The sequence below is a fragment of the Myotis yumanensis genome, unplaced genomic scaffold (assembly GCF_028538775.1).
Source record: "Myotis yumanensis isolate MYYU_CA2020_CCGP unplaced genomic scaffold, mMyoYum1.0.hap1 SCAF_1, whole genome shotgun sequence".
In the NCBI taxonomy this organism is placed as follows: domain Eukaryota; kingdom Metazoa; phylum Chordata; class Mammalia; order Chiroptera; family Vespertilionidae; genus Myotis; species Myotis yumanensis.
This window is the reverse complement of record NW_027223752.1, coordinates 17,444,440-17,472,196: the sequence shown is the minus strand read 5'-3', so window position 1 is coordinate 17,472,196 and position 27,757 is coordinate 17,444,440. Positions and strand designations below refer to the sequence as shown.

At 47.9% G+C, this 27,757-nt stretch overlaps 1 protein-coding gene across 6 annotated transcripts in view; it reads right to left on the bottom strand.

Moving 5' to 3' along the window:
- Window positions 1-27,757, bottom strand: part of TTC7B (tetratricopeptide repeat domain 7B) — a 191,992-nt gene that overhangs the window by 48,881 nt on the left and 115,354 nt on the right. For all 6 annotated transcript variants that reach the window (XM_070414930.1, XM_070414946.1, XM_070414963.1 and 3 more), the window contains 3 exons: window positions 25,043-25,115; window positions 22,323-22,483; window positions 6,896-7,012 (listed from right to left, as the gene is read on the bottom strand). In XM_070414930.1, coding sequence (XP_070271031.1) covers window positions 6,896-7,012; window positions 22,323-22,483; window positions 25,043-25,115 — 351 coding nt within the window. The remainder of the gene's footprint in view (window positions 1-6,895; window positions 7,013-22,322; window positions 22,484-25,042; window positions 25,116-27,757) is intronic.

Sequence of the window (27,757 nt, the reverse complement as noted above, 5' to 3'; positions counted from 1 at the left end):
ACCTTTTCATCTGTTACAGAGCACCTGCTTCCTGGCTGGGGCTGGGACTGCTTTCAGCCATCAACATCACTAGCATGGCTTCAACCACACCCACAGACCCTGCTGATTTCAGCCTTTTTGTCATCATCCTATTTAACAAAGAGGGAATATGCTAATTGACCCTCACACTGCCGCAAAGATGGCAGTGCCCACAGCCAATAAGGAGAGAATATGCTGATGGACTGTCACGCCCTCAAAGATGGTGGCGCCCACAGCCAATAAGGAGGGAATATGCTAATTGACTGCCCTGCCCTCAAAGATGGCAGCGCCCACAGCCACAAGAGGCAGTGCCCAGTCCCCTCAGCCCCCCAGCTGCCCAGGGCCCCCCGAGGCTCAGGTAACCAGGGTCGGCTGAAGCTTGCGCTGCCAGCAGTGGCAGCAGCAGAGGTGTGATGGGTGTCGCCTTCCCCTGATCGCTGGTCGCCTCCCGCCCCTGAGGGCTCCCGGACTGTGGGAGGGGGCAGGCAGAGCTGAGGGTTCCCCCCACCAGTGCATGAATTTTCATGCACCGGGCCTCTAGTAAAATATAAAAACTACAAACCCAGGGCCCCATCCACCTTACTCCGCGTCCATAGCTCATCATGCCTGTACATGCCCTCCTCATGTGTCCACTCGGCGCCAGTGCGTCTTAGCCCTCGCCACACAGGGAAGTCGCCGGGCACTTCTAAAACCACTCATGCCCAGGGCCCACTCCAGAACACAAAATCAGAACTTCTGGGGGCAGTCAACACTTTTCAAAGCTCCCCAGAAGGTTCTAATGTACAGGTGGATTCGAGGACCCCTGGCCCCTACTCTTCAAAGGGCAATCACAGCCATGGCCTCGTTTGTGTCCCAGAACAAGCCTTTAAGATAAATTGGGTGTTCGATACCCGTTTGGCACATGAAGAAGAGGAGGTTGTGGGTAGGGCTGGAGCCGCAGCGCCGCCCAGTGTTCCTGAGCCGGAGAAGTGGGCGTGGCGGGGGGGGGGCAGCCCAGCAGGTTGGTGGCCGCTTCCTGCACGAATCCCCTCTCCAGCTTTCTCCCACAGGGGACCCCCTCAGGCGTAACTGGAAGGACACACAGCTAAGGGACCTCCGCTATACAGACTCCTGTTTTTGTTGTTGTTGTTCTTTAAAATTTTGAGAAGCCTGTAAGCAAAAACAATACTATTCTTCTTTTTTCCTCTCATGATAATTCCATCAAAGAACCTCCCAAAACAAGCTGATTTGCCTCTTGAATTGTGAGTCTTTAATACGTTTCTTTGTCCATTTGTTATCACTCTGGGGGCCCTAAGGGTGATATTTTTTGTTAAGAAGTTCAAATTCTACAATAAAGGAACACAGTTTCCTTCCTCACTGCAGCTGTTGCGAAAAGTGGCACAAACAAGATTTGGTCTGAAACTTAATATGGTTTGCAGGCTGGAGCTGGAGAAATCCACAGGAAACAGGAGGAAGCCTGCTTCATTCAGGTCAGAGGGCCGGGCCGCTCAGACGTTCTACATCCCTGGGCACATGTTTTCCGGAAACTGTCCCATTAGTTATTTCCACCACCAAGAAACAATAAATGTCTCTGAGCAGCAGATAACATAAAAGTACACACAAATTTTCATTGAACACATTACTGACTAAATGTTTCTAGCACGGGTCTATGTGTTTTTAATGCAAACATTACTAAAACATTACAAAAATATGAATATTGCAATGGCTCCCACTTAGGAGTTTTCCCGAAGATGTTATCTCAAAATGGAGGGCATTTTCCATCATCTTGGGGATCCCAGACACGCCCTGAGCTGTTGGTGTTGAAAAGGAGGGTATGCCTGGGCTTCCATGGACCAAATCCGAGAAAGTGGATCAGAAATGTCCGTTTCAGCCACAGTCCTGGAGGCTTTCCATCTCACCACGTCTCGGAGCACAGGACTGGCTGCCACGTGTGATGCTGGGTCCTGGGACTCAGCGGGGATCTGTCTCTACATCTGTCCTATCAAGTAGGTCACGTTGGGCAAGGCCACTTCCTGTGCCGCAGAGACTCCCCATCAGATAGAGGAGTCAGAAGAGGTATAGTGTCTAGGCACACCCAGGTGTCATTACATATACCTACAGACATGCACCTGGGTGCCGTGTGGTTGGCTGATTTCTGGAGAATTCCCAGCCGTCTGGTGCAATGGGCGGGCGGGGAAGCCGGGTGAAGGACCTCCTCCAACTCCAAATGGTAGAAACCCCAACTGAGGCCAAAATCTTAACCTGTGACCTTCACCCACTGACAATGACACAGCGTTTATTTCCCCTCCATCAGCCGGGAAACTCTATTTGGCTACGTTCCCTAGTTCCTTCTGAAAACAGAACATAGGCGTAACTATTCAACATGGAGATGCCGTGGTCTCCACTCTGAATGTTGTGATGGATGAGAATGTGGAAGAAGCGGCAAAGGGGGCCCTGCCCACCCCGAGTCTCCGTCACTCCCTCACTCTGGCCAGTGTCTCTCCCGGAAGCCTGGAAGCTGCTTCCTCTCTCTCCCGGTAACCTCTGCTTGGACCCCTCCCGCGGACCTCCCGGCCCCCCAGGTATCTCGCATCTTCTCTGTGGGGGCCCTAGGCTGCCAGGCACTCCCACCAAGGGGAGGAAACCATTCCCGGTCAGTGGTCGAGAGGGTTCAGGGAGAGAAAACTGTAAGGAGCCCCAAATCCACGGTACATAAGCTGAAGACATCCTCCCATGTGATGTGCACAGCAATGATTTCCGTTCCCCACCAGGATTGCAAATCAGGGTGAGCTGTAGTGATGGCTAAAGCTACCGTGGGGACCGGAAGCTTCTCTTGGACATCCTCCATCTTTCTTCACCACACAGAGGGTAACCAAGAGACAAGCCGGTGCTGGGCTAGGAGACGGAACCTGGACTTCTTGTCACAGCTTTGCCTCCTCCCAGCTCCGGGGGTGCCTGGCACACAATGAGCTGATGTGAGAGGGGGCCTTGGACAGGACACCCGATGCCTGGCCTCCTGCTGGATGCTGAAGGCTGGATTACAAGAGCCAACGCAAGTTCCCAACATCCCAAACCTCAAATTTTCCCATCAGTAAAATGGGTATGACATCACATGACGTTTTCCCACTTTATAGGGCTACTTTCCAGATGGAATCGGGGCACACTTTGTAAAGGAAAAGTTCCACCAAAATGGCTGTGCATTAGTGTGAAATGGGGCCCCCAAATTCCAACTGAGGTTAGAGCAAAGCAACCATCTTAAAAAAAGAAACCCCAAACTTTAAATGATACTCATTAATGAGTGATTGAAGTAAGAACTAGGGAGAAAAAGTTTTCTTCCCATCACATGGCTGCCTGCTGGAGATGGTCCACGTGGCAGTGACAAGCGGGGGAAAGGAGCGGTTAACAATAAGAAACAGAAATAACAGAAGTTGGCTCTGGCTGGTGTGGCTCAGTTGGTTGAGCATCGTCCCATAGACCAAAAGGACACCAGTTCAATTCCCGTCAGGCACAGGCCCAGGTTACATCCTGTGTACTTAGGGGGATGGGGAAAGGCCAATGAGAGGGAGGCAATCAGGTTCACTCCCCGATCTGGGTGTGTACGGGAGGAAACCAATTCATCTCTCTCTCTCTCTCTCTCTCTCCCCCACACACACTCTCTTCCTCTCTCTAAAAAAAATCAATAGAAACATATTTAAACAAAGAAGCTGGCTGTCCACTCAGAGAGGCAGAATGGTGGTGGAGGGAGCTTTAGTGTCAGACCTGGGTTTCACTCAGCTCTACTATTGACTTCACTGCTTGCTTAGCTCTAATTTTATCTCCTACGAATGGAAGGACAGTGGTTGTCCTGCAAGGCTAACAGCACGGGGTTGAAGACCGCATGGGAACGGTGGTGTCAAAGGGAAAGCCTCCCTAGCTGAGGCTGTCCTGTGCGGTCCAGGAGCTGCTGGGCCTCAGGTGGGGCTCTGGCCGGTCAGAGGTCACACTGTCTTTGGTGGCCAAGTGACAACGCACAAGCGGAGGGGGCCTTAGAGACGACTAAGAGAGTGAACAGGAGACGAATTTCTATCCTAAATGCAAGCGAAACTGCAGACCTAGGGAAGCAAATCCAGGCTTCTGCAAGGACAGACACCTTGCCAAGGGGACCCTCGTGAGAACACACCCGCCATTCTGCTCACAGCAAGAGACACGTCCTCGGGAGGCAGGTGGGACGCTCTTTGCAAGCTGTCTACGTGCGGTTCAGTGACCAGCTCAGAGAGCTCTTCCTTCAAGCAGAAGAGGGCCTTGAAGAGAACACGAAGCTGCATCTGTTCTCATCCGGCCCCGCTACTGCCCGTGTTGTCCTCTGCTCTGCAGGCCTGCGCCCGCCTCAGGATGGAGGTGGGAGGGGCAGGAGCCCAGGCAGGTTGAGCAGAGCCCCCACCCCCACCCTCCCCCTGATCAGGCTCCAAACCACCCCACCCCCATTTTCACTCCCCCCCTGCTGATCAGGCCCAGAAGTCAGTGTGGACCTTCTCCAGGTAGAAACCAACGGCCTCCTGCCCAGATGCTTGCTGCTCCATTTTTGCTGCTGTTTTTTAAGCAGGGATGCTGCTCACGCACGTGTTCATGCGATCCCACCCTTTTCTAAAACCCCGTGACCCGATCGATCGCAGATTCACGGCTGCTGCACCCAGCGCTGCCCTGATCTGGAGAACTGCGATGCGTGCCGTCCCTGTCAGGACATAGCCCTCCCCTCTGGAAGCTCCATTCTCCTGCCAAGGTCAGTCTCCCCACCATTCGGGGAGGATGTCTAAATTTGCACAATGGTAAGGGCTACAGGAGAAACATTTATTTATATCCCAGAGAAAATAAATAAAGTTTTTTTTAAAAAAGAGGAAGCTCCTTAATAAGGGGCTGCCTGCTTACCACCCCCTCCCTCAGGCTTTGGGAATAGCTGGAGGGAGGAGTAGCTGGAGGGAGCAGTAGCTGGAGGGAGGAGTAGCTGGAGGGAGCAGTAGCTGGAGGGAGGAGTAGCTGGAGGGTGCAGTTCTGTGATGGGTCCCCCTCTACCCACCCCCACCCCCATCCCGCTGCGCCTGAAGCCAGGGTTCCTCCAGCTCCAGGCCTCAAAGACCCTTCAGGAAACAGAGGAAGTAAGGACACAGCCCAGGCATTTGGTTAAGTATTTTTAAAAAGCTTTCCAATTCTGCTATTTTTTTTCTCTTCACATTCAATATTCTTGGTTGCTAAGTGGGAGGAAATGTGGGGAGGTGGGAGAAGTGTGGAGAAACTAGGGGAAACTGGCAATGCGCACGCGGGTGGATTTATTTTCTCATTTCTAAAGGGGGCACAGGCAGAGGACCGTGCTCGGGCGCAGAAGGAAGCAGCGGCCTGGGGAGGGTCTTCTGCTCGCTGGGCTTGTGGCGGAGTCTCCCCAAACCTGCTGTTACTGATAGGCCAGCAGGGAGGGGCTGTAGGGAGCATAAATATGAGCATTTTCTATTTCTGCTTAAAGACTTAGAGAAGGAGAATTTTTTAAAAATTAAAATGATCTTTATTTTCAGAACATACCCACAAAAGGAAAAATAGGCTTCTCATCAAGAGGAGGATTTATGGTTACGAAGGGAACTCTTGTCTAAGTCCTGCCCCCCAGCTCTGCAAGGGACTGCGTGGCTTTCCAGCATAAGCCCCCTCCTGCTGCTCCCCCATGGGGTCTGCGGTCCCGTCTGTTAATGTCAGTTCCCAAGGACCCATGCCCTTAGCAGGGCCCTGAACATGACATGTTTCTTAACTGCAGAAACTTTTGTGAAACAGAATCTCACCTGCAGCCCCACCTACACTCACTCTGCTGCTCCCTGCTGCCCACCCCACCTTTCCTCTCCCCAGGCCAGCAGCTGGGGGCCACGGCCACTGCCATGTGGTGGCCTCCTGGGGGGCCAGACTGAGCAAGCCACACCCTTAGTCCACATGTACCATCTGAGTCACACATTTTAGGCTCCCAACTTTTAAGAGCATAATGTGAGCTGCCATACATCTACCTACGAGCATGAAAAACACTCTGAATGTAGGAGCAGTTGTTTGAATTCACTGGAATCGTCACATCCCTGTTTGTTACATTACTTGCCTGATAGGGCAGGTGCATCAGTAACCTAGACATGCAGCAGAAAGAACTGCCCAGGCTTGAACATGGCCATAGCAGGTTAAGGGGTGTCTTTCAGCACATGCCGGGGGTGGACAGTGCACGCCCCCAGGTGATCTGCCTCTGAAGGGTGGGGCCCTAGGAGTGACTCCGCTGACCACGCCCGGTCCAGATACAATCGATTTCCACCTTGCACAAAAGATAATCCCAAACAACATATTTCATTGTCCTACAGGACAGTGTTTTTGCATGTATTTGCAAATTTGTTTCAACGTATCTATTTTTAAAGTCTTCTTTGAACAAGCCTTACCATTTTACTGATTCCCTCTTTAGCTAATGAGGTAAATAAAATCTTTGACACATGCTTAATTTCTATTTGAGTCATAATTTTAACTTTTTGAAAATAGCACTTTACTACGCCCATAGCAATTTCTACTCTCCTTAGGAGGATGTGGCCTCTTGTCTATGCAGGTCTTTTAAATATTCCTGTAAGAATCCGATCTGGAACATAACCGACTAGCCTACCCATAAATCATCAGATGGTCATCCATTGTGAGCTGAGCCGAGTGGCCACCATGGCAGCAAAAGCAAAAGAAACCCATGACCTATGGCTTCACCAGCCACCAGGACAAAATCCCCTTAAAGAGAGAGCGTGGGAGGCTCCCCGCTGTCATCTGCTGTGTGGGGACCTGGGGGGCACTGCGCACTGCCAATCAGAGGGCACTGAGAGGCAGGGACCCAGGCGAGCCCCACACGAAACAGGCCCCACCGGCCTCTTACCTGGGGTTGGTTAGGTTGTAGCAGGATTTCCATATTTGTAGCATGTGCTTGCAAGTGAGCAGCGCCTCATCCGGGCCCCGGCACAGTGACTCCAACTTCACTTTGGAGAACAGCAGTCTGTGGTGGGGAGACAGGGAGAAGAGGACACAGCTGACACCCGAGGGAGAGGCCTGGTTCGCACTCAGGAGCGACTGCACTCGCTCCAGAATGGGGCGTCCAAAGGCCTCACCCCAACAAGGGCTCCGGAGTTCCCGGCTCAGCACGGGGCTTCGTCGGAGCCGCACCTGAGGCCAGTGCAGGCAATGACCGTGTGTGGTCGGGCGAAATTCATCGGAGTGGCTAATTTTATTCAGGACACAGGGATTCATTAAGAGCATGCTTTTTCAGAACAAAACCAATTTTCCTGCAAAGCTGCAAAAATTCATTGAAAGCTAATCTTGATTTGTCTATAAAATTACACAGAAGATGTGTCTCAATTGATGTAAATATCTGCAATTAACCTTCCACAGCGATCCTCACCATGGAAGGTGGACAGATCTCATGAGCTTCGAAGAGCTGGAGCTGAAGCGCCGCGAGGAAGGGCGACCCCTCCCCTCTCTGTCCTCCCAGCCTGCTATTTAGCAGCCAGGACTTGACCACCTCCCTCCATAACCGCGGTCTCTTCCCTACTTTTGTTATCACCAATGGCTTCACCTCCATCAGACCTTCTGAGCGCTGAGCTTAGACCCTTCTCTCTTTCTGGGACCCTCAGCATTCTCCCACCCAGACATTTACTTAGGTCTCTCTGTCCACATCAGCTCTCTTGGTCCTGCGCTCATCACGATCAAGGACCTGCGAAAGCCCCAGCATGAGCCCCGGCACCTCTTCATGGTCTTCCTACCCCTTGACCTGCACAACTCCAAGTAACCGTATTATAAAGACCTCCAGCCCTGGTTTTGCTCAGTGGTTAAAAGGGTGGGGACGTACAAGGCCCTAGAAATAATTTGGTCTGGCCCTGCCAAGGCATTAGGGGTGAGTTAATGAAATGTTTGACCCAATATAGCAGGCTAATTTTAAGTTGATAGTTGTGTATGACCCATGAATGATGTTATAAATACCCAAGTGGCCCTTGGCAGAGAAAAGGTTTCCCACCCCTGGGTTAGAGCATTGGCCCTCAGACCAAAGGGTCACGGTTTGATTACGTCCCAGTCAAGGGCACATAACGTGGTTGCAGGCTTGATCCCTGGCCTGGGTTGGGGCACGTGCCGAAGGCAACCAATCAGTGTGTGTCTCTCTCATATTGATCTTTCTCTCTCTCTTTCTCTCTCTCTCACCCTCCTCCCTCCCTTCTACTCTCTCTAAAAATCATTGGAAAAATATCCCCGGATGAGGATTTTAAAAAATCTCCAAAAATAATTTTCATTCCCAGCTCAAGAAACTACAGTGATTCCTTACTGTCTGTAATAATAAGTTAAATCCCTCACTGAGTCCTTTAAGGCACTCTGCCCACTGGCCACGCCTATGGCACATCCTGGTCTGAGCATCCCTCCGATGGACCCTTTACTCCTGCTAATAGAGTTCACTGGCCCAAGGCTATGGCTCTGTCATAATTCTATGAATATATATGCCATGTTCTCAATCTTAATCTCTACTCATCCACATATCTCTTCATTCTTCCTAAATTCACCTAAAACCCCACCTCATCAAATAAGTCTTCAACTAATACACTTTTACCCCTTCATAGTCTCTACCCAGTACGGACCAGATTAGCTGGTGCTTGTTATTAAGGAGGAGGAGGAGGAGGAGAAGAGAGGAAGGAGCTCCTCCCCTTGTGCACCTGGCCCTGCGTTTGGCCCTTTAAGAACAATGTCAATGCCATCTTTGTAAAACCCCTTCTCAGTGGCTGGTGCTTCTTTCCCTTCGGTAACAGAACCCCAACCCCTGTCTCAGGCCTCACCTCCATGGCGCCTAGAGCTGTGCTCGGAGGTCAATGGGCCTGAAATCAGCATTTGCTCACCGACTACTTTCTCTATAAACCAGGATATAAAGAAACATGTTTCTAGTGGTTTAAGTTAGACATCAGGGAGAATTCCTCAGCCACCTGCAGCGTGATGGCCTCGTCTGAAGGCCCTTTGGAGGAGGAAAGTCTCTTTTTCCTCCGGGGTCCCGAGGTGGTGGAACATTTCTACCAGAACCTCCCACCAAACTGGGTCAACGGGGAGAGGTGCTACCACAGAAGGAGAGGTGCCAAGGGTCACCTGTCAGTTTCTGGTGGAGACCTACCAGAGGCCAAGGCCCGCCTGGATGCGGGCTGGTTGCCGAGCAATTCTGGCCTCGGAAACCTGCCTAGGACGGGGCGATGTTCTCTGGGAGCCACCCCACTTCCTCGGGCTCGGCCGGGCTCGGAGGGTGCCTGCCCCAGGGAGGGCCTCCAGCTGGTGGGGACGGTGTCCCCGCACAGGCGGCGCTGTGGCTCCGAGAGCAGTGCCCACGGGCCCGTTAATGATGCCCAAATGCCAGAGCCCACCGCCACACCTCAGCTTAGGGAACAGTTTCAAGCAAGGTTCTTGGCTGGAAGAAGAACTCCCAATTAACATGAAATAACAGCTTGCACGCACTTGACTGAGGATGTGGAGTTGAAGAGGTGTGGGCTGGATTTGAGGGAGCCAGACAGGAAGAACAATAGATGAACTGCTGAGCCCCGCTAATGGAAAGAGAGACAGAGGAGCACAGGAGAGAGAGACTGGCAGGGAAAGGAGCCCAAAAGCACGGGTGGGGAGAAGCGAAGGCTCAGCCGCCATCGGCTGTTCCCAGTACAATGGGCAGGACGCCTCGACGAGCCTCCCCCTGCGATACTCCCTCGAACGCACAAGTGAAGGCGGAGACAGAGGCTCTGCCTCAGAGACTGCTCCTCATCACCATGTCCCCAACCCCAGCTCATTCACAGGCAAAGACAACACCAACAACAGGACAAGGAGAGCATCGCCATATTCGCCGAGCCCTGCTCCCACACGATAGGGCTGCTGGGACCTCTGCCTGTGTCACCTGAGCACGCCAACGACGACTAGCATGAATTTGTGCGGGTGATGTCCACAGGTATTACACTCACCTACCGAGGAAACCTCGAGGCCAAAAAACAAGCTACGAGAGAACGTGGAACCAACCAGCACGGACGGCATCTCAGTACGTGGCACCTTTAGGGGGGACAGTGGAGAGTGGCGGCCAGAGACTGTCCGCTGCCCGTCACCATGAATAAAGTGAGATGTTTCTCTAAGAATAGTTAACCTGCTGGGAAAACGGTCCATTCCTATCCCCTATCTCTGGCTCAAAGTTCATTAACCCATTTAAACATTTATTGTTCAGAGGCTGATTGAAAACTTACAGGAAATTAATGAGGAACAGAAGAAACTTGCTAAATGCCCATCTGACTGTTACGAACAGCTCAAATCTAGCGTCTCACGCAACACCTTTCGAGACCTGGCTCCTGCCCATGTCCTTACCCTGCGTCGGCCCACTGCCCGCGGGGCACATCCCCCATTCAACCAACATCAGCTTCTTCCACCTGCCACCCTCCTTCACGCCCCTGGGTCTCCGCACACGCTGTTCCTTCTGTTTGAAGTGCCTTTCCATCCTTTTCTGCTTTTTAAGCATCTACTCATCTTTCAAGATTCTGGCCAAATAGCACCCCTTCACTGAAGCCAGCCTTAAGTACTAGGAGCTATCTACTTCCAAATGGAAATGCAGCTCCAGAAAAGACAAGAGCTCTCAACTGTGGGATAACAAGCTACAAGCCAGGAAACTTCCGCTTGCAAGACAAGTGACAGAGCAGCAGCAGCAGCAGCTGTCAGACACTTTAAATATTTAATCACTGGTTCTTACAACAGCCTGCAGGTTAGACTGAGAGTGAAGTGCGTGTCCAAGTTCACACTGCCAGGCACTGGGCGGACAGCGATGCAAACCCAAACCCACGAGGCTTCAGGGCGCCGAACAAACCGAGGAGAATGGCTTCAACTGGTCTAACCACACCACGACACTAATGATGCCGTGCGGCACTTTCTAATCCACTGCCAAATAGCTCACACCCTAAGATATGTGAAGATCCGTGCCAACTACCGCGTGGAATTAAACGTGGCATAAAATATAGTTCCTTGCCCTCAAAGAATTTACAGTCCAACCAGGAGGAGAGACCAGACCACGGGGCAGGTGGTGGCTCTGAGGCGTGAGAGGGCGGCAGGAGAGCCGGAGTCTGGGCTGCGGGGCACTGTTCCTGGGGTAGGTCAACGCGGGTCTTTTAAATACTTGCCTGTGGCCTGTGCTCTCTGCGACCCGTCTCTTTCACCTAAAAGTCAGGCGCCTATGAAACTCTAGTCGTTTGAAGGGTCCAGTTAACCAACTGGACTAAAACGAACAGAAATGTGCGCAGACCTAACAGAACTCTACCAGCAGATGTCAGCTCACAGGCCGCCTGACGGAGACCCCTACACTATGGGCTTTTCAGGGATCGACTCTGAGTACCTGTTCCCTTGGCAAAACCCCAAAGCACACACACGCTTACTGCTGGTCGGAGTGCCTGCAGAGCCACCGCAGGAGGGTGGGAGGGCAGGGCTCTTCCCATCATGCATCTTCTCTAGGATAAAGCCCTTGCCTGGCCAGTATGGCTCAGCGTCCACCCAGGAACCAAGAGGTCACTGGTTCGATTCCCGGTCAGAGCACATGCCCAGGTTGTGGGCTCCATCCCCAGTAGGGGCCGTGCAGAAGGCAGCCAATCAATGATGTTCATCTCTCATCGATATTTCTATCTCTCGATCCCTCTCCCTTCCTCTCTCTCTAAAATAAGAAATCAATAAAGACATTTTTAAAAATAGGATAAGGCCCCATTGAGCGACTGACCCGGGAGGCGCACTGGCAAGCTTCCACCTGGGAGTTTTAGCCCCTGAGGAAGTTCTAGACTCCGACCACGTCGAAGGCCCACGGTTCCTCAAGAAGGAGGCGCTGTGCCATGTGCCCACAAGACTGGGCAGCCACTCAGCGTTTCTCCGCCACGGCCTTGCTGACATGTGACTGTGCCAGCCCAGGCTCCCAGACCTGCTGGTTCCTGGGGAAATCCACACCGCACACCCTTCCGTAGCAAAAGGAAGTCTTGGGAGCAGACGCCTGGCTCTACGGAACTTAGCAGCCCCTCATCCTTGGTTGAGAGGCTGCTCATGAGTGGCGGGTGTTGGGGATGGTCCATCCTCTCCGAGGGCTGGCAAAGAGGAGGGAGGGCTCCTGGCCTAGTCCCGCCTCCTCTTTCTGACAGGCAGGAGCTCCTGCTAGTTCCCTATCAGTTACATTTTGCTTCTCATTTCAGTCAGAGTGTCAACAATCTGGACTGCTCCCCCATCCTTCTGGCGATATTTTTAGAACAAATAACTGACATATTTAGCTAACATAAATCACCTCAAGAAACCCCAGTTTGGCTCATTTTTTTGCTCCTGCTTCGGCCACTAATCGGATTAGCGTCCTAGAGCCAGCACTGAGCTGGAAATGGCCCAGATTGAAAGCACCCCTGGAGTCGCACCACCCTGTGTCAGGGGCCCCTGGAGTCACACCGCCCCGTGTCAGGGGCCCCTGGAGTCACACCGCCCCGTGTCAGGGGCCCCTGGAGTCACACCGCCCTGTGTCAGGGGCCTCCTCCCAGGCCTGGGGGTGGCACCTTTATGAAGGGGGCCCTTTCATTTAGCACCGTCCACAGAGCAGCAGAAGGCAGGACGGTACCTGAGTGCTGTCTGACCAGCGGAGCTGGGGGGTGAGGGTGGAAAGGAAGTCCGAGGCAGAGGACCTGCCCTGGGGCTTGGGGAGCGCTAGCGTCTTTGGCACAGAAGGCGTCAAACAGCCTCTGGTAAGGAAATGTGTGACCAGGAACTTATCTGATCTACTCTGGCTCTAAAATAAAATAATCTGTTCTTCCTAAACCACAAAGCCATGGGTCATTTCTAAATGGGGAGCAGGTGACCTGCAAGCAAGTCTACTCCCCAAAGGCCATGTCCCTGTCTCCCCAAAGGCCAGGTCGTCCCTGACTCAGCTCCCTCAGCCGATTTCCCCACATTCCCAAGTCTGAGGATGTGACGTGGACTCAAAGGATTCCACGCTGCCTGTAAGACAGAAACGGCTCCCTCCGCTGAAGTCAGGCAAGAGCCAGGAAGAGAGAGACGTGCAGAATGCTGGGAAGATGGGGGCGGCGGTTAAGAGCACAGATGTGGAGGCCAGACTGCCTGGGTTCAAATCACGACTGCACCACGTACTAGGTACATAATCTTAGACAGACTACTTAACCTCTCTGTGCCTCAGTTTCCTTATCTGTAAAATGGGAATAATACTACCGACCATGGTTGTACTGGTGATTAAATTATTTAAAATGTGTTGAGTGCTGATAAGAGTTGCCTATGACAAAGCAGTGTATAGATGCTAGTGATCATTATTACTACATGAGTGAGTGAGTGAATGTTATACATGTTCACTTCTTTCCATACAGTTAGTTCCCACTGGCGTACCAAGAAATGGGTTTGTTTCACAGAATCTGCTTTCACACGTGCAGGGTAGAGACCACATACAGAGAGGAGGGTGTTGTAGACGAGGGTGTGGTCCTCCAATCAGGCCACTGAGGATCTGTTCAGCAGCTTCTGATAATCAAAGTATGGACCAGAATACACACTTGGTCCCCTTGTATTTGTCTCCTTCACAGATTTCAAAAATGTGCTTTGTGGTAACAGTTGATGGTTTCAAGTGTGCTATTGATTTGCTGACCTCTCTTAGAGCACAGAAAAAGGACCTGTAAGTATTCTATTTAAATAGGAAGGAGTAAATTAAAATCAATTAAAAATGTAGGATGAGGAAAGTTGTTCAACCACAATTGGTTTCAGGGCAAGAACGAAACGCTGGCAGTGGCTGCTCTTAGAAGCCGTGTGGGGCTTACTGAGTTATAACAACACATATTAGTGACATGAACAGAACGTAACAAACCGTCAGTTCTCATCCCAATATTTCATCTACAAGGGACTCTCCATGGCAAACACACAAAGTCTTAGAGGGTCTGATCAAAGCCCTGGCGGCAGGCGGCCACACTGTCTGTAGGAAAGATAAGGGTTCCAGACTGCACAGGGCACCGACTTCTACTTTCTCAGGCCAATGAGGAAAATTACTAATAAAATGTACTAATCAATTAGAAATTTTTCACAAAGCTGTATTTCAAAAGAAGGATCGAGGCTCTTATACCAAGTACAGTGAATAGTGAATCTTTCAGAATTTATTAACACTGTTCAGTATAAAAATGTATACTTTGTTAAAATATAGTTTGGGAAACCTCAGAATGTTGTTAGAGAGATTTAACACATAATCAGAAAATATCAATTTTTCATCCTTTTGTTTAGGTGTTTAATATTGAAAGGGTTAAAAATACGTGTGTGTTTTTTTTTTTTTTCAACAGAAAAAGGAGGCAGTATAAAGGGAACAAGAAAAAAACAAGACACATGTAGAAATGACCAACATAAATTCAATCATATCATTAATTATAGTAAATGCAAAAGGACATACATTTGAGACAAAGGCAGAAATTAATTAAAGAAGCAAGACCCAGCCATATGCTATCTATAAGAGAAGAAATCTTTGAAGACATGCAGCTGAGAATTTTCTGGAAGTGATAAAAAAGTACAAACAATGCCAACCCACAGTTTTAAAAAAGTCAGGTGAATCCCAAGCAGGACCCACTCTTACCTGTGTTGTCATGAAACATGAAACATCAGCGACCACGGCAAGAAGGCCAGAGAGAAAGACAGGGGACAGGAAAATGAACGAAGAGTAAACCCTCAGCTTCCCAACAATGACAAAAGAGCAGATCACTTGTGCTGTAGAAAAGTGAGCCTAGAATTTTATATCAGCTTGACAACCTCTGTTTGCGAGTAAAGACAAATCTGTTTTTAGACCCAAACTCAGAAAGCTAGCCAGCCCTCGCTAAATAAAATCTCTAGGTTAATCATCAAACAACCACCAAAACAGAATCTTTCTTTTCCAAAGTAGTAAAGGAAAATATATAATAAGAACATAATTGATCTAAAAGAAAGCAGGAAAGGAAAAGAGAAGGTATGAAAAAAGGCAGGACAAATAGAAAGCACAAGTGAGATAACAGACACTAAACAAATATATCAGTATTTACAATAAATGGAAATGAGCTAAATATTCCAGATAAGAACACTGGCCTGATTTTTTAAAAATAAGCTATACATAATGAGCACAAGAGAATTTCTAAAACATAAGAATCTAAGTAAGAGAATGGAAAAAGATATTACACACACACACAAACACACATTTCTATATATATGTGTATGTACACATGTATGTGGATATATGTATGTAGAGGTATGTCTATGTCATACAAAATAGACTTTGAGGCGAAATGAATTATGTGACCTATTACATAGTGATAAAGAGTTGAATTTATCAGGAAGATGTAGCAATTCTTAATGTATATGTACCTAATGATCCAGCTTTAAACCACATAAAGCAAAGATTGCTATAACTACGTGGTGAAACAGGACAACCTGCCATCCTAGTGGTAGATTTCAACTCGATAATTTTTGGATTAGACACAAGAAATCAATAAGAATAAAGATCTGAATAGCATAGTTAATAAAACCAGTCTAGGCCATAAACCAGTCTCAAATAATTTCAAACATATGTATATATACATAGATTATAGTCTCTGAACACAATTCAATGAACAAACGATAAGTAAAAAAAAACCCTGCATATGTTTGACAATTATAAGACACGGTTCTAAAATAATTGAGCAAAAAATATAATGTAAATTTAAATATATTTAGAGCTAAGCAGTAACAAAAATTTCAAATATTTAAACTTGTGGTTTAAAGCTAATAGAGTACATAGCAGGACATTTTCCGTTTTAAATGCTTATATCAGAAAAGAAGGCAAAACAAATTAATGGACTAAATATCCAACTTAAAAGATTAAGAAGGAAAACCAAATAAAAGAACAAACTCAAAGAAAATGGAAGAAAAAAATAATAAAAATAGGAAGAGAAATTCATAAAAGAGAAAGCAAACATATAGTTGAGAAGATAAAAAAGCTTCTGGTTCTTTGAAAAGATCAATGTAACCAACAAATTCCTGGCAAGACTGTTCAGGGGAAAAAAGAAGATGCATTAAACAATATCAGAAATAAAAAGACTTAACCACAGATGCTGTGTGCAATAAATAAACAAAAACATCAGGAGCAACTTTATGCCAATAAAATTGAAAGTTGATATGAAATGGACAAATCCTTAAAATATGTATTATGCATTATACATAGCTTAATAAAATAAGTAGAAAACCTGAACATCTCATAATCATTTTTAAAAAGCATCAGAAGTCTTTCCATAGAAAAAAAGACCAGCCCCAGGTGGTTTTACAAGTGAATTTTATCAAAACATGTTATTCTAGGAACAAATAATTCCAATCTTACATAAATGATGTCAAAACACAAAAAAGAACAACTCCAACTCACCTTAACCTGGTGCCAAAACTTGACAAGGTTATAGTGAAAAAGGAAAATAGATGCTATTTCACACATGAACACAAATGTAAATTAAAAAGTAGTAAACTGATAACATAAAAAAGCTAATAGATCCTGACCAGCTTGGGCTTATTCCAAGAATGTAAGTTTAATTTAACATTTTGAAATATCAATTAATACAATATTCACAGATTAAAGGAGCAAAAACCATATAACCAACTCAAAAATATAGAAAAAACACTTGATAAAATTTGCTATCAATTCATGATTTAAAAAAACTTTTAGCAAACCAGGAGAAAGGAAATTCCTTAACCTTTGAAATAGAGGTTTAAATAGAAGAGCATGGAAATCTTTTTCAGGTGGCTAGAAATAAATCTAATTAAAAATTGAGCAAAATCTTTATGAAGAAAATTATAAAACTTCATTTAAAAAGCGTTTTTTAAAGGCCTACATAATTAGAGATCTAATGACTATGGATGAGAAGACCCACTGTCATAAATAATTCTCCCCCGCGTGAGCTATTAGATTTAAAGTAATTCCAATAAAAAAAAATCTCAACAAGATTTTTTTTGTGTTACTTGACAAACTCAAAGGCCTGAGGATAGCAAGATACAGGATGGACCTACCTCAGGTAAAATAAAATAATGATGAAAGAATGGTCATCACACAGAGAAGGGCGTAAGACAAAGGTGGCATCGTGGAGCAACAGGGAAGGAAAACTTTTCAATACAGGATGCTGGGAGAATTGGGGATCCATATGGAAACAATTACATCAGATCCCTCACATCATCCTAAATAATAAAAGCCTAAGATGCTAAGTGTCTGGTCATCTGGACGGCCATTCAACCAATCAAAGCGTAATATGCTAATGATATACTAGGCCGCTCAACTGCTCACTATGACATGCACTGACCACCAGGGGGCAGACGCTCTGACCAATAGGTTAGCTCAGTGGTCGGCAAACTCATTAGTCAACAGAGCCAAATATCAACAGTACAACAACTGAAATTTCTTTTGAGAGCCAAATTTTTTAAACTTAAACTATATAGGTAGGTACATTGTTATTAACTTAATTAGGGTACTCCTAAGCTGGCCTTTGCTAAAAACGTCCTCAATCTGATTGAGGTACGTTTGCTGAGGTTGACCCCTTCCAACTCTCCCATCCACACTTGTCTTGTATACTTGTTTCGTCTATCTCCTTTCCGAAAACCGACTTCTGCGCATGGGTCACAAAGTTTCAATCGCACTGTACGTGTGCACCCACACGTGGTATTTTGTGGAAGAGCCACACTCAAGGGGCCAAAGAGTCGCATGTGGCTTGTGAGCTGCGGTTTGCCGACCACTGGGTTAGCTTACTGCTGGGGTCCAGCCAATCGGGACTGAGTGAGATGGGCTGGACATGCCCTGGAGCCCTCCTGCGGTCCATCCCCAGCCCTAATCGTGCACCAGTGGGGTCCCTGCAATCCAGGCTGAGGGACCCCCCAGCCCCAAGTGCACAAATTTTGTGCACCGGGCCTCTAGTACGTACATAAAACAATCAATTCCAGATGAACTCCCAGCGTTAAGTGTGAAGAGAACGAGAGAGCTCTCAGAAGATAACTTGGGAGACTACCTTCATGGTCCTGGAGGAGGCCAAGGTTTAACTAGTCACAGGAGTACTATCCTTGGATATGATTGATAGATTCAACTACTTTAAAATCAGCAACTTCTGTTCATCAGAAGACATCAGTAAGAGAAAGCAAAGACCAGGCACAGCTTGGAAGATTTTTGCAACACATATAACCAATGAAAGCACTTGAAATCATCTACACTAATAAAAGAAAAACATGCAAATTGGTGTCACTCCACCACGCCCACCAGCCAATCAGGATGAGCATGCAAATTAATCCAACAAAGATGGCGGTTAATTTGCATATGTAGCCGCTGAGCGAAGACTGAAGACTGAAGAGGCTTGGCTTCTCTGCTGTGACCAGACCAAAGGCCTGGGTCCTGGGTGCCAGAGGAAAACCGTGCCGGCAGCCAGGGGAAGGAAGGCCTATTGCGCGAATCTTCGTGCAACTGGCTTCTAGTAATATATAAAGAAATCTTACAAATTAGTATGAAAAAAGACAACCCAATCAGAAAAAGACTTTTACTTGTGCTTCACAAAAGAGAGAAGCGAAATGGCCAATAAACAAACAGAAAGGTGTTCAGTTTCATTATAATGAAGGACAGGCAACTTAAACTCACACCGTGATACCATTAACCAACAACCACCAAAAATAAGTCTGACAACACCCAGTATGAATGTAAGGAGCCACATGGGTCCCCAGGCACTGCTGGTGGGAGTGCACAACGACACAACTGCTTTGGAAAACAGTTTGGAATGATGTGGTGAAATGGAAGATACACATAGTCTATGGCCCAACAATTTCATTCCAAGGTGGGTGTATAGCTAAAGAAATGCTCGCACATGTGCACAGGGAGCCTGTGCGAGAATGTTTACAGCAGCATTGTTCATAATAGCTGAAAACCACCCACACACCACTTACAGTAGGCTGGAAAGACAAATCTCGGTAAGCTTCTACAATAGGTGCTGTTCATAGTATAAATGAATAAATTGCTGCTGTGTGCAATATGGATGAACCGCAGGGACATAATGTTAAGCAATAAAAGCAAGTACTTTAAGGATATATTCCGTATGATTTCATTACAATTTTTTTAAACATGCAAAATTAGAAATTTTCGTTATTTAGGAGTAAAGCATATATGGCATAGAACCACAAGATAGTGCTCAGCGCAGAATTCAGAACGGCGGTTAACCTGTGAGGTGAGAGGTAAGGCTAGGATAGAGGGGTACACAGGAAATTAAAATTAATATTAATGTTCTTTTTCTTAAACGAAGAGGGGGTATACATACATATATCAGTTGTATTATTGCTTCAAATATATTTACTAAGTCGTTTTTTTGCTTCTACTTAATATTTAATATCAATTTTAAAAGATTCTAAAATATTTCATATTTGAAAACACTGTATCAGTAATAGAAAGAGGAATTCCTACGAATTATTTTGAGTGACTACCATGTAATGATTACAATGAAGGAAGGCATTGATTGCAATGCCTTAAGTGCACTGGCGAAGGCAGCTAAATGCCCTGGGAGTTCTGGCCTCTCTGGTGTTCATCCTCACTGCCACTGGACATGAGAGAGGTTAGTGTTTAAGTACCTGGGGTAAGCTTAACAGGCACCAAAAAGTTCTGTCATCCTCAGGCTAAGAGGCTGCCTAAGTTGCTTTCCGTTCAACAGCTGAACAGTGGGAAGGGGCTCACCTCCATCCAGCAGGTGCTGAGCACACATCCATTACGCCTCAGCCTGTGGGAGGCATGGCTGGGGGGACCCAGCCACACAGGGCATCCCGCTCCGAGACCCACAGACCGCTGGAGACAAGGCTGACAAACACGCGGGTCATACCACATGACAGGTGCCCGCAGGATCTTGTGTAGGTTGCTGCTGAAATGTTTTACCCAGGCTGGGAACAAACCATGGGATCGACTGACTACATCTGGCCCAACTTTTAATAAAGTCTTCTCGGGGAGAAGTCTCTCATCACAGAGGAAGAAATACAAATATTTAAAAAGCAAACAAGTCACGGCTGCTCTCGGACCTGCTGACATATGCCTTGCTTTTTTTGAGCTCACGGCCTAACATTAAAATAACAGGCTTGCATTCCTCAAATATCTCTACTGCTGTTCTTCCTTACACTGCCTGAAAGGCTGTCGGCTGCTGTCACTGGAGGCATTGCCGTATTAGCCGCCACTGTTTACTGCTTGCTGTGTGGGTGGCTATGGGTCTAATAAGCCCTCCCCGGGAAGGTCCCCCAGGCGTCTCTGCCGGAGCCTACAGCGAGTCTCAGCTCTAATGAAGGCGCTGGGGGTGCGTGGTGGGAAGGTGGCGTTATAAATATGGATGAGAGAAGCGGAATTTAATTGCATTGGGCTGTACTTTACCGACGGGTAAAGGACGGGAGACTTTTTCAAGTGCTTTCACCCCTTTACGGTTCCATGGGCTCACCAGCTTCGGCTAAAATCCGAGATATATTCGGTATGCAAAAGAGCAAGCCTGAGATCTGCAAGCAGTAAACACTGCCGCAAAGCTCTTTAGTTCGCTCTGCATAAATAGCTGAACCTACAAAGGAAATCTCTAGTCAGAGGTTTCCTGGTTATAATGAGAATTTTCTGGATGGGGAGAAGAGAGTGCTCTTTTCACTTGGAGACAAAGAAATGTTTGTAATGGAAATGTGCGCACCGGTTTTCCAAGGGGAGCTGCTGAAACTCTCTGATTAAAAACACGGTGAGGTGATGAGGCAGAGAAATCAAGCCAAAGGCGATCCACTTAAAATGTGGGCCTGCACTTATTTCTGAAGGTGCAGAGAGCCAGCCCGGCCACCAGCTTCCCGCCCCATTACTGCCCCTGCCCCTGCCCCTTAGACAGTTAGAACCTGCCAGGTGCAGGGCTGTTGACTGTCTCTGGCCACTGTGTACCTGTTACTAAGCTACTCCCTGAGGAAAAAACAGGAGCCCAGGAGCCCAAAGACAAAGTCCTGCTCAGCAAAGCCTCGGCGACAAGCCTGGGTTCGGGGAGTCTACGGAAGCATGATGATAAGTAGACCATCCACCGAAACCTGTTTGGCTCAGTGGATAGAGCGTCGGCCTGCGGACTGAAAGGTCCCAGGTTCGATTCCGGTCAAGGGCATGTACCTGGGTTGCGGGCACATCCCCAGTGGGAGATGTGCAGGAGGCAGCTGATCGATGTTTCTCTCCCATCGATGTTTCTAACTCTATCTCTCTCCCTTCCTCTCTGTAAAAAATCAATAAAATATATTTTAAAAAAAAAAGATAAGTAGACCATCCAAGCACCTAGCAGTCTGCAACGACAGTTCTTAGGTGAGGTACAAATATTGACTGATTTGAGGAATTCTGTTTCCTAGAGAAGAAAGCCAAGGCAGAAAGAGGTCAGCTATCTCGTTTGAAGTTGCTGAAATATAACCATCATCTGACACCTTGGAAGGGAGACCCTGGAATTAACGCAGGACAAACATGCCCTGAAGCTGTATTTCCTGTGTTCCAGTCACTGGAGTTCGTCTAATACAATGTTTGCCATATCCAGGTGTGCCTACCAGTATTTACTTAACATTTTTATTGAAAGTGACTTTAAAGCAACTCATTAAAAAAATTTCTTAGTCTCCCTCTGAGCGACCATTTCCATGAAATCACACTTTGATATGCAGTTATATTTTTCTAATGTACATTTAGGAATGCATAACTATTAAAATAAAAACGTTCATCCATAGCCCATCTAACATCCTCTCCTGTGCCCAAGGGTACACGATGGAAAAAACAGATCCCGTATTTTAACTTAACAAGGACGACCTAACAGACTACTGCTGACCCTTGAACAATACGGTTTGAACTGCGTGGGTCCACTTACATGTGGATTTTTTTCAATAAATATTGTAAATGTATTTTCTCTTTCTTACGATTTTTAAAATAACATTCTCTTTTCTGTAGCTTACTTCATTGTAGAGTGAAGTATATAGGATACATGTAACATACGAAATGTGCTAACCCACTGTGTATGTTTAGTGGTAAGGCTTCCATCAGCAGTAGGTAGTCAAGCTTCTGGGGTGTTAGAAGTTCTCCCCAGATCCTCCACTATGCAGGGGTTGGCATCCCTGGCCCTTGCATCAAGGGTCAACAGTATATGTGTTTCTAAATATCATGGTGAAGAAAGAGTGAAAGGAATTTTGTACTATTTACTCTCAGGGTGTCCACGAAGAAGTCAGATTTCAGAGAAGGACGTTGGGAAGAAGTAAATGTAACAGCTTTCGCATAAGGAAAACGCAAGCCCAGGGTCACTCACAGAAAGTTCTCCGGGTACTCGCTCAGGGCCATGTCCACGATGCTCAGCGCGTCGTGGGAGTGCTTCTGTGCCGACAGCAGGAGGGCGAGCAGGTGCAGGGAGTTGACATCATCGCCTTGAAGCTGAAGAGCCTGGCGGACATACCCCAGAGCCTCCGGTATCTGGTTTAGAACAAAACCAACAGGAATTTTTAACACACGTGCATGCACACACATGTGTACACACACGCACACACATGTGTACACACATGCACACGCATGTGCGCGTACACACACACACGAAGCCATCTTTATAAAAGCACCGGGATATTAGCCACAAACATGAAAACAAGACGCTCTCTTCAAGCAATAATCTAATCATCAAAGTAATACCGTTTCTCTGTGTAACTGCCAATACCCCTAAGTAAACACTTTCTCTTTCTCTGCAAAAATGATCTACTTTGAATTATGCTAAAGATAATTTTACTACATGGAGGCACATAGCAATTGCCAGAGGTTTTTAGTGGAATTTAACAGCCTTAACTGAACTGTTCTCACTTTTTAAAGTATTACTGAAATAAAAGTGCTTAATAAGTCACGAACTTTAGAACAGCTTTCTAAATGATCAGACACCCATGATTCCTGCCAAGTCCCTTTGCCCTGGTTCTCCATCAGGGAAACACACACACACACACACACACACACACACACGCCCCACACCTTCCCAAACCACAACCCAAATACCCTGATCCAAGAAACAAATGGCAGTGCCACATTCAATGCCACATTCAAACTCAAGTGGGACCGGACACAGCCTTGATCTTAAAATGCAATAGCTGTTCAAGACTTTCTTCAAAACCTCCCAAGCACGATGGTTGATAAAATGCACAGATGAGGACTGAATACCCTAGATTCCATGGAGGTTTAGCAGTCTCTGGGGAGAGTTACAACCTGAAGCTTTCTCCACAGCTGGCCTGGGCCCCCTCCGGTCTCCCCTCCCAACGTCAGTCCCCTGGCTGGACCCCTCTCAGCTCTCCTGCTTCTTCCCAAACTCTCAGAAACCTCACTCCTTAGTAGGAAGCCACAACTTTGTTTTTTTCCAAATCGGTCAGTTTCCCTCTGCAACTTCATTTTGATGAATTTGATTATAAATGTTGGCTACGGAGGCTTCCTGCTTTGAGCCACAGAGTCATGGCTAACACAGCTGGAAGGGAGACCATCTGCCCAACCCATCGTTTACGGGAGGAAGCTGAGTCCAGGGGTGAAACGACTTGAGCAAGGTCACCCAGCTGTTGAACTTCTGGGATGGGAGTGGCCTCTAGATCTTCTGATTCCTCTCCCACCCTCTTCCCCTGCTCAAAGGGCACTGGCTGTACAGATAACAGGCCACAAGCCCCTGCCTGAGGTCAGCAGGAAGTTCAGCTTCCAGGGCCTGGGGTTGTCATGCTGTGCGCTCACAAAGGCTCTGTGACCTTGTCCATCCCCCGGTGAGAACTGGGGTGTGAACAGCGCCCAGCCTGCACTGTGGGGAGGCTCGAAAGGCAGGGTGTCAATGTGCAGTCTGACCAAAGCAGCCAGGGACGAACTGACAGGGTTCACAATGGCATCCTGCAGGGACAGCTGACTTGAAGGAATGCAAGGCTGGCTCCTTCATTCAGGGAGTGCTCCCGAGTGCCTGCCACCTGCCAGGCAGCATTCCAGCTGCTGGTCAAAGCGGTGACGATGACAGCCATGGTTCCTGCCCGCGTGGAACCTCCCCTCAGGCAGGAAAGACACCAAACAGGAGAGCTGAGCAAGAGGAAGGGGCCGTGCAGGCTGCGGCAGGTAGGAGGCTTCACGGGGGAGGGAGAGAAGGTAAGGAGGGGTCAGGGGGGAGGGTCCAGGTGGCCATCACGAGCCTGCAGCTGTGAGCCACACCACGCCAGTTGCGAGGACCTTGGTTTCCTTAGTCCCCAGGTCGCCAAAGGGAGCCGCCTCTCCGGGAAGTCAGATGCATGCCTGCAGCCGGGCCTGCCAGGGGAATGGCACGTCTGGGGAGCTGACCTTTCGTTCACCCTCCAGTCAGTGCTCTGGAATGTGCTGGGGTTACCACCAGTGTCTTGCACCTGGTGGGCAGGCAGGCATGCGGCCAGAGCCTCCAGAACAGCTGGGAGGGGACAGGAAGGGACGAGAAGGCAAAGGCGGCTTCTGGAGACTGCAACAGGGAGGATGAAGGCCAGCGAAGCTGTCCCTCCACCGAGGACACTGCTGACGCTCCTACTCCAGGAGTCACCGCGTGTAATATTCAGACCTCCACGTATTTGAAAGGAACTGGTTGGTGCTTCTGTCTATGCCTGTTGGCATCGTCAATCCCTGATACCTTATGGCAACCAGGCCCCACCCCAATCTCCACTCTGCTGAGAGCTCAGCATGGGCTCTGCTGGCAAGTCACACGGGCTCTTCGATGACCCCTGGGTTTAAGGTGTCTGCCACGTGCTGTGTCCATGTTGCCGTCGACCCCGGGCTGGGCCCTCCAGGTCTATGGACTAAAACTCCTAAAGCAGAGCCTGGCCTGTGTCTATACAGCTGATGCTCAAACTGACCAGAGCACCCAGGTCTTCGCTGTGTGGAGGAGGGCCCCTGGTCCAGGTCCAGGTCAGCCTGGGGTGGAGGACCAGCTACTAACTAACTCAAGCTGAGGCGCTGGAGGAACTGCATCAAGACAGAGCGTGCACCCAGTTTAGGAACATTCGAGAAACTGACCTGTCTGGAGATGGCGAGCTGCAGAGCGAGGTAGAAAGCTGCTTGGTGATCTGTAGGTGACAGACTGTGGGCCCTGGAAAAGCATTTACGGCTGTTAGTACCTGAGAGAGGCCATTCTACTTTCCCTATCCAACAAGCAGTCACATTCGCTTTTTTATCATTTGCATTTTTATGCCAAGACCCCATTTTTAACTATTGAATGTCTCACTTAAACAAAGGTTTACTAACAAATGTGCTGTCTTTCCCCTTTTCTGTGTACAGGAATGAGTGGCCTGCCTTGTGTTCGGTCCACCTCTGAAGCAGCAGCCGTGACCCTGGGCTCTGAGGAGCAGCCCGGAGGTGCAGAATCCGCAGGCTCTGAGCTCTGGCCACTCACCGTCACGCTGGGACACGGTGAGGCCATGGTGTCCTGGGCAAGGCAGTTGCACTTTCGTTGAGTTTTGGCTTGGCCTTAACGCTACCTTCATCCAGATTTCTGGATTTCAGAGAAACCATACGAAAATCAAGACGCGGCTTTGCTGGTAAAGTGAGGTTCCATTTTTGATGAACTAACTCTAGGAGAGGAGGAGGAGACTCATTCAGTCTTCCAAAGCTACCAAGCCCCATGCAACTCTGACATGTAAAGCTAAACACTGGCCTAAGGGTTACTGACTGGCCTTTGACACCCAGCTGGGAAGAGCTGTACTGGACTCCTGTTTGCCAACATGGTCATTCTTGCTCTTATGTGGGAGTCAATCATATTTCACCACGAGCAACTCAAAATGGGACTATATACGAGACATAACTCTCTGCTGGACAGCCTGGAGGGAAGAGAAAACCAACTTCACTTTCTTTAAAAGGCACGATGGAGCAGACTAATTAAAAAACGGTGGGGCCCAGATAATAAACAGCCTTTCATCCTGTTCTGTCAACATTCTGTGATTAAAGGAGGATCTTCTAGGGGCAGAAAACAAATTCAGGAGAAAAAAGAAAGCCATACCCCAGGCAAACACAGTAAGGATGGCTTCATGCAGTAAAAGGCCTTTTCATGGAACTGTCCATCTGCTGTGGGGAAAAAGACTAAGAAGTCTTCCAGGTGTTTGCCATCCAGGAAATACGCCGAGTCCTACAATTTGGGCCACTGTTTGGGCAAATGCGGCAGCTCCTGTGGGGACTGGGGGAGCAAGGGGAGTCTGTCCTTTTATCGCTCTTAAATCCACTCCCTGGTTACTTCACCACTTCCTGGAACTGTGGCTAGGACTCTCCTCACCGTAGGGTAACAGGCTCGGGCTATTTGCCTGCGCTGCCCTTTTAAAGCTTTGCTTCTACCATTATGCTCTAGTTTTTATTATTTTACTAGAGGCCCGATGCATGAAATTCGTGCAAGAGTAGGCCTTCCTTCCCCCCGCTGATGGCACTGGCTTCCCTCTGGCATCTGGGACCCGGGCTTCCCTCACAGCCCCGGCTTCGTCCAGAAGGTTGTCCAATCTAATTAGCATATTATGCTTTCATTTTTATAGATAAGTATTGTTCTTCCCATGAATTTGTACACGGCTACTGCTTCAGAGGTGGACTGGACACAAAACAGGCCACTATCATTCCTATACACAGAAAAGGGAAAAAAGAATCTTTCTTTGGTGTTCATGAGAAATGAGATCGGGACATCATGGTTTCTGTTTCCCTCAATTATTCAGGGGAAGCTAATACAAAATGAGTTATGAAGAGACAATGAATTATTCAGCATTCTTTATTTTATTTCATTTCTTTCCTAATGAATAAAAAGCCAGGCTTCTACAACCTTCAGCAGGAAACCCTCAGAGCTATCATTTTCTCAGGCCAGGTTAGGGTTTTGAAGGTGAAGTTACATCAGATCATGATTGCCTCCACCCAACACCACCCAGGTGAGGAACTGGCCATGGCCTGGTGGCTCTGGGTAATGGGTGAGGACAGTTCTGACATGAACCCCACCTTGGCCTCATCAGTGATTACGTGCTGTGAGCCACACACTGTGACAAAAACAACCAGGCGGGCCTGGGGTCTCGGCGTTTCTGGGAAGATTGGGCAGCAGCTGAAGAACTGCAAACCTGGGTAATGATGGATATCCAACTGCCAATTTCTCACGAGGCACAACTTAAACATACACACTTTAAAAATCTTATTTTTACAATTTGGCTAATGAGTTAAACTGACTACTTTAGCCCAGGAAAGAAAAAAGAAAATAAGGAGAATGCTCAACAAAAGAAGAAAAAGCGCATGGTGTTGATCTCAGGACACGCCCATAGCCAACCTGCTCGACAGACGTCATCAGGCCATGCAGGTAAGAGGATGGACATTTGTGTTCCTGACAACTAGAACCCTGCTGAACGCTGCACATGAATACAAAGCAGCCCCACAAGCCCCACTCCCATACAACAGCACCTGGTGGAGCCGTTAGGAGAAACCCAGACATCTAAAACTGTCACCACAGGATGCTCACAAAGCGCTTCCCTTGTCAAAGCAACTCCATGCCCATTCATTTAATGTATTGTCCATAAAAAGGAATTGTTAGACTGAGGGGTCACCAGGCCACCTGTCCGTCCATCCATCCATCCATCCATCCACTCATCTATCCATCCATCCATCCATCCATCCATCCATCCATCCACTCATCTATTCATCCATCCATCCATCCATCCACTCATCTATTCATCAATCCATCCACCCACTCTTCCATCCATCCATCCATCCATCCATCCA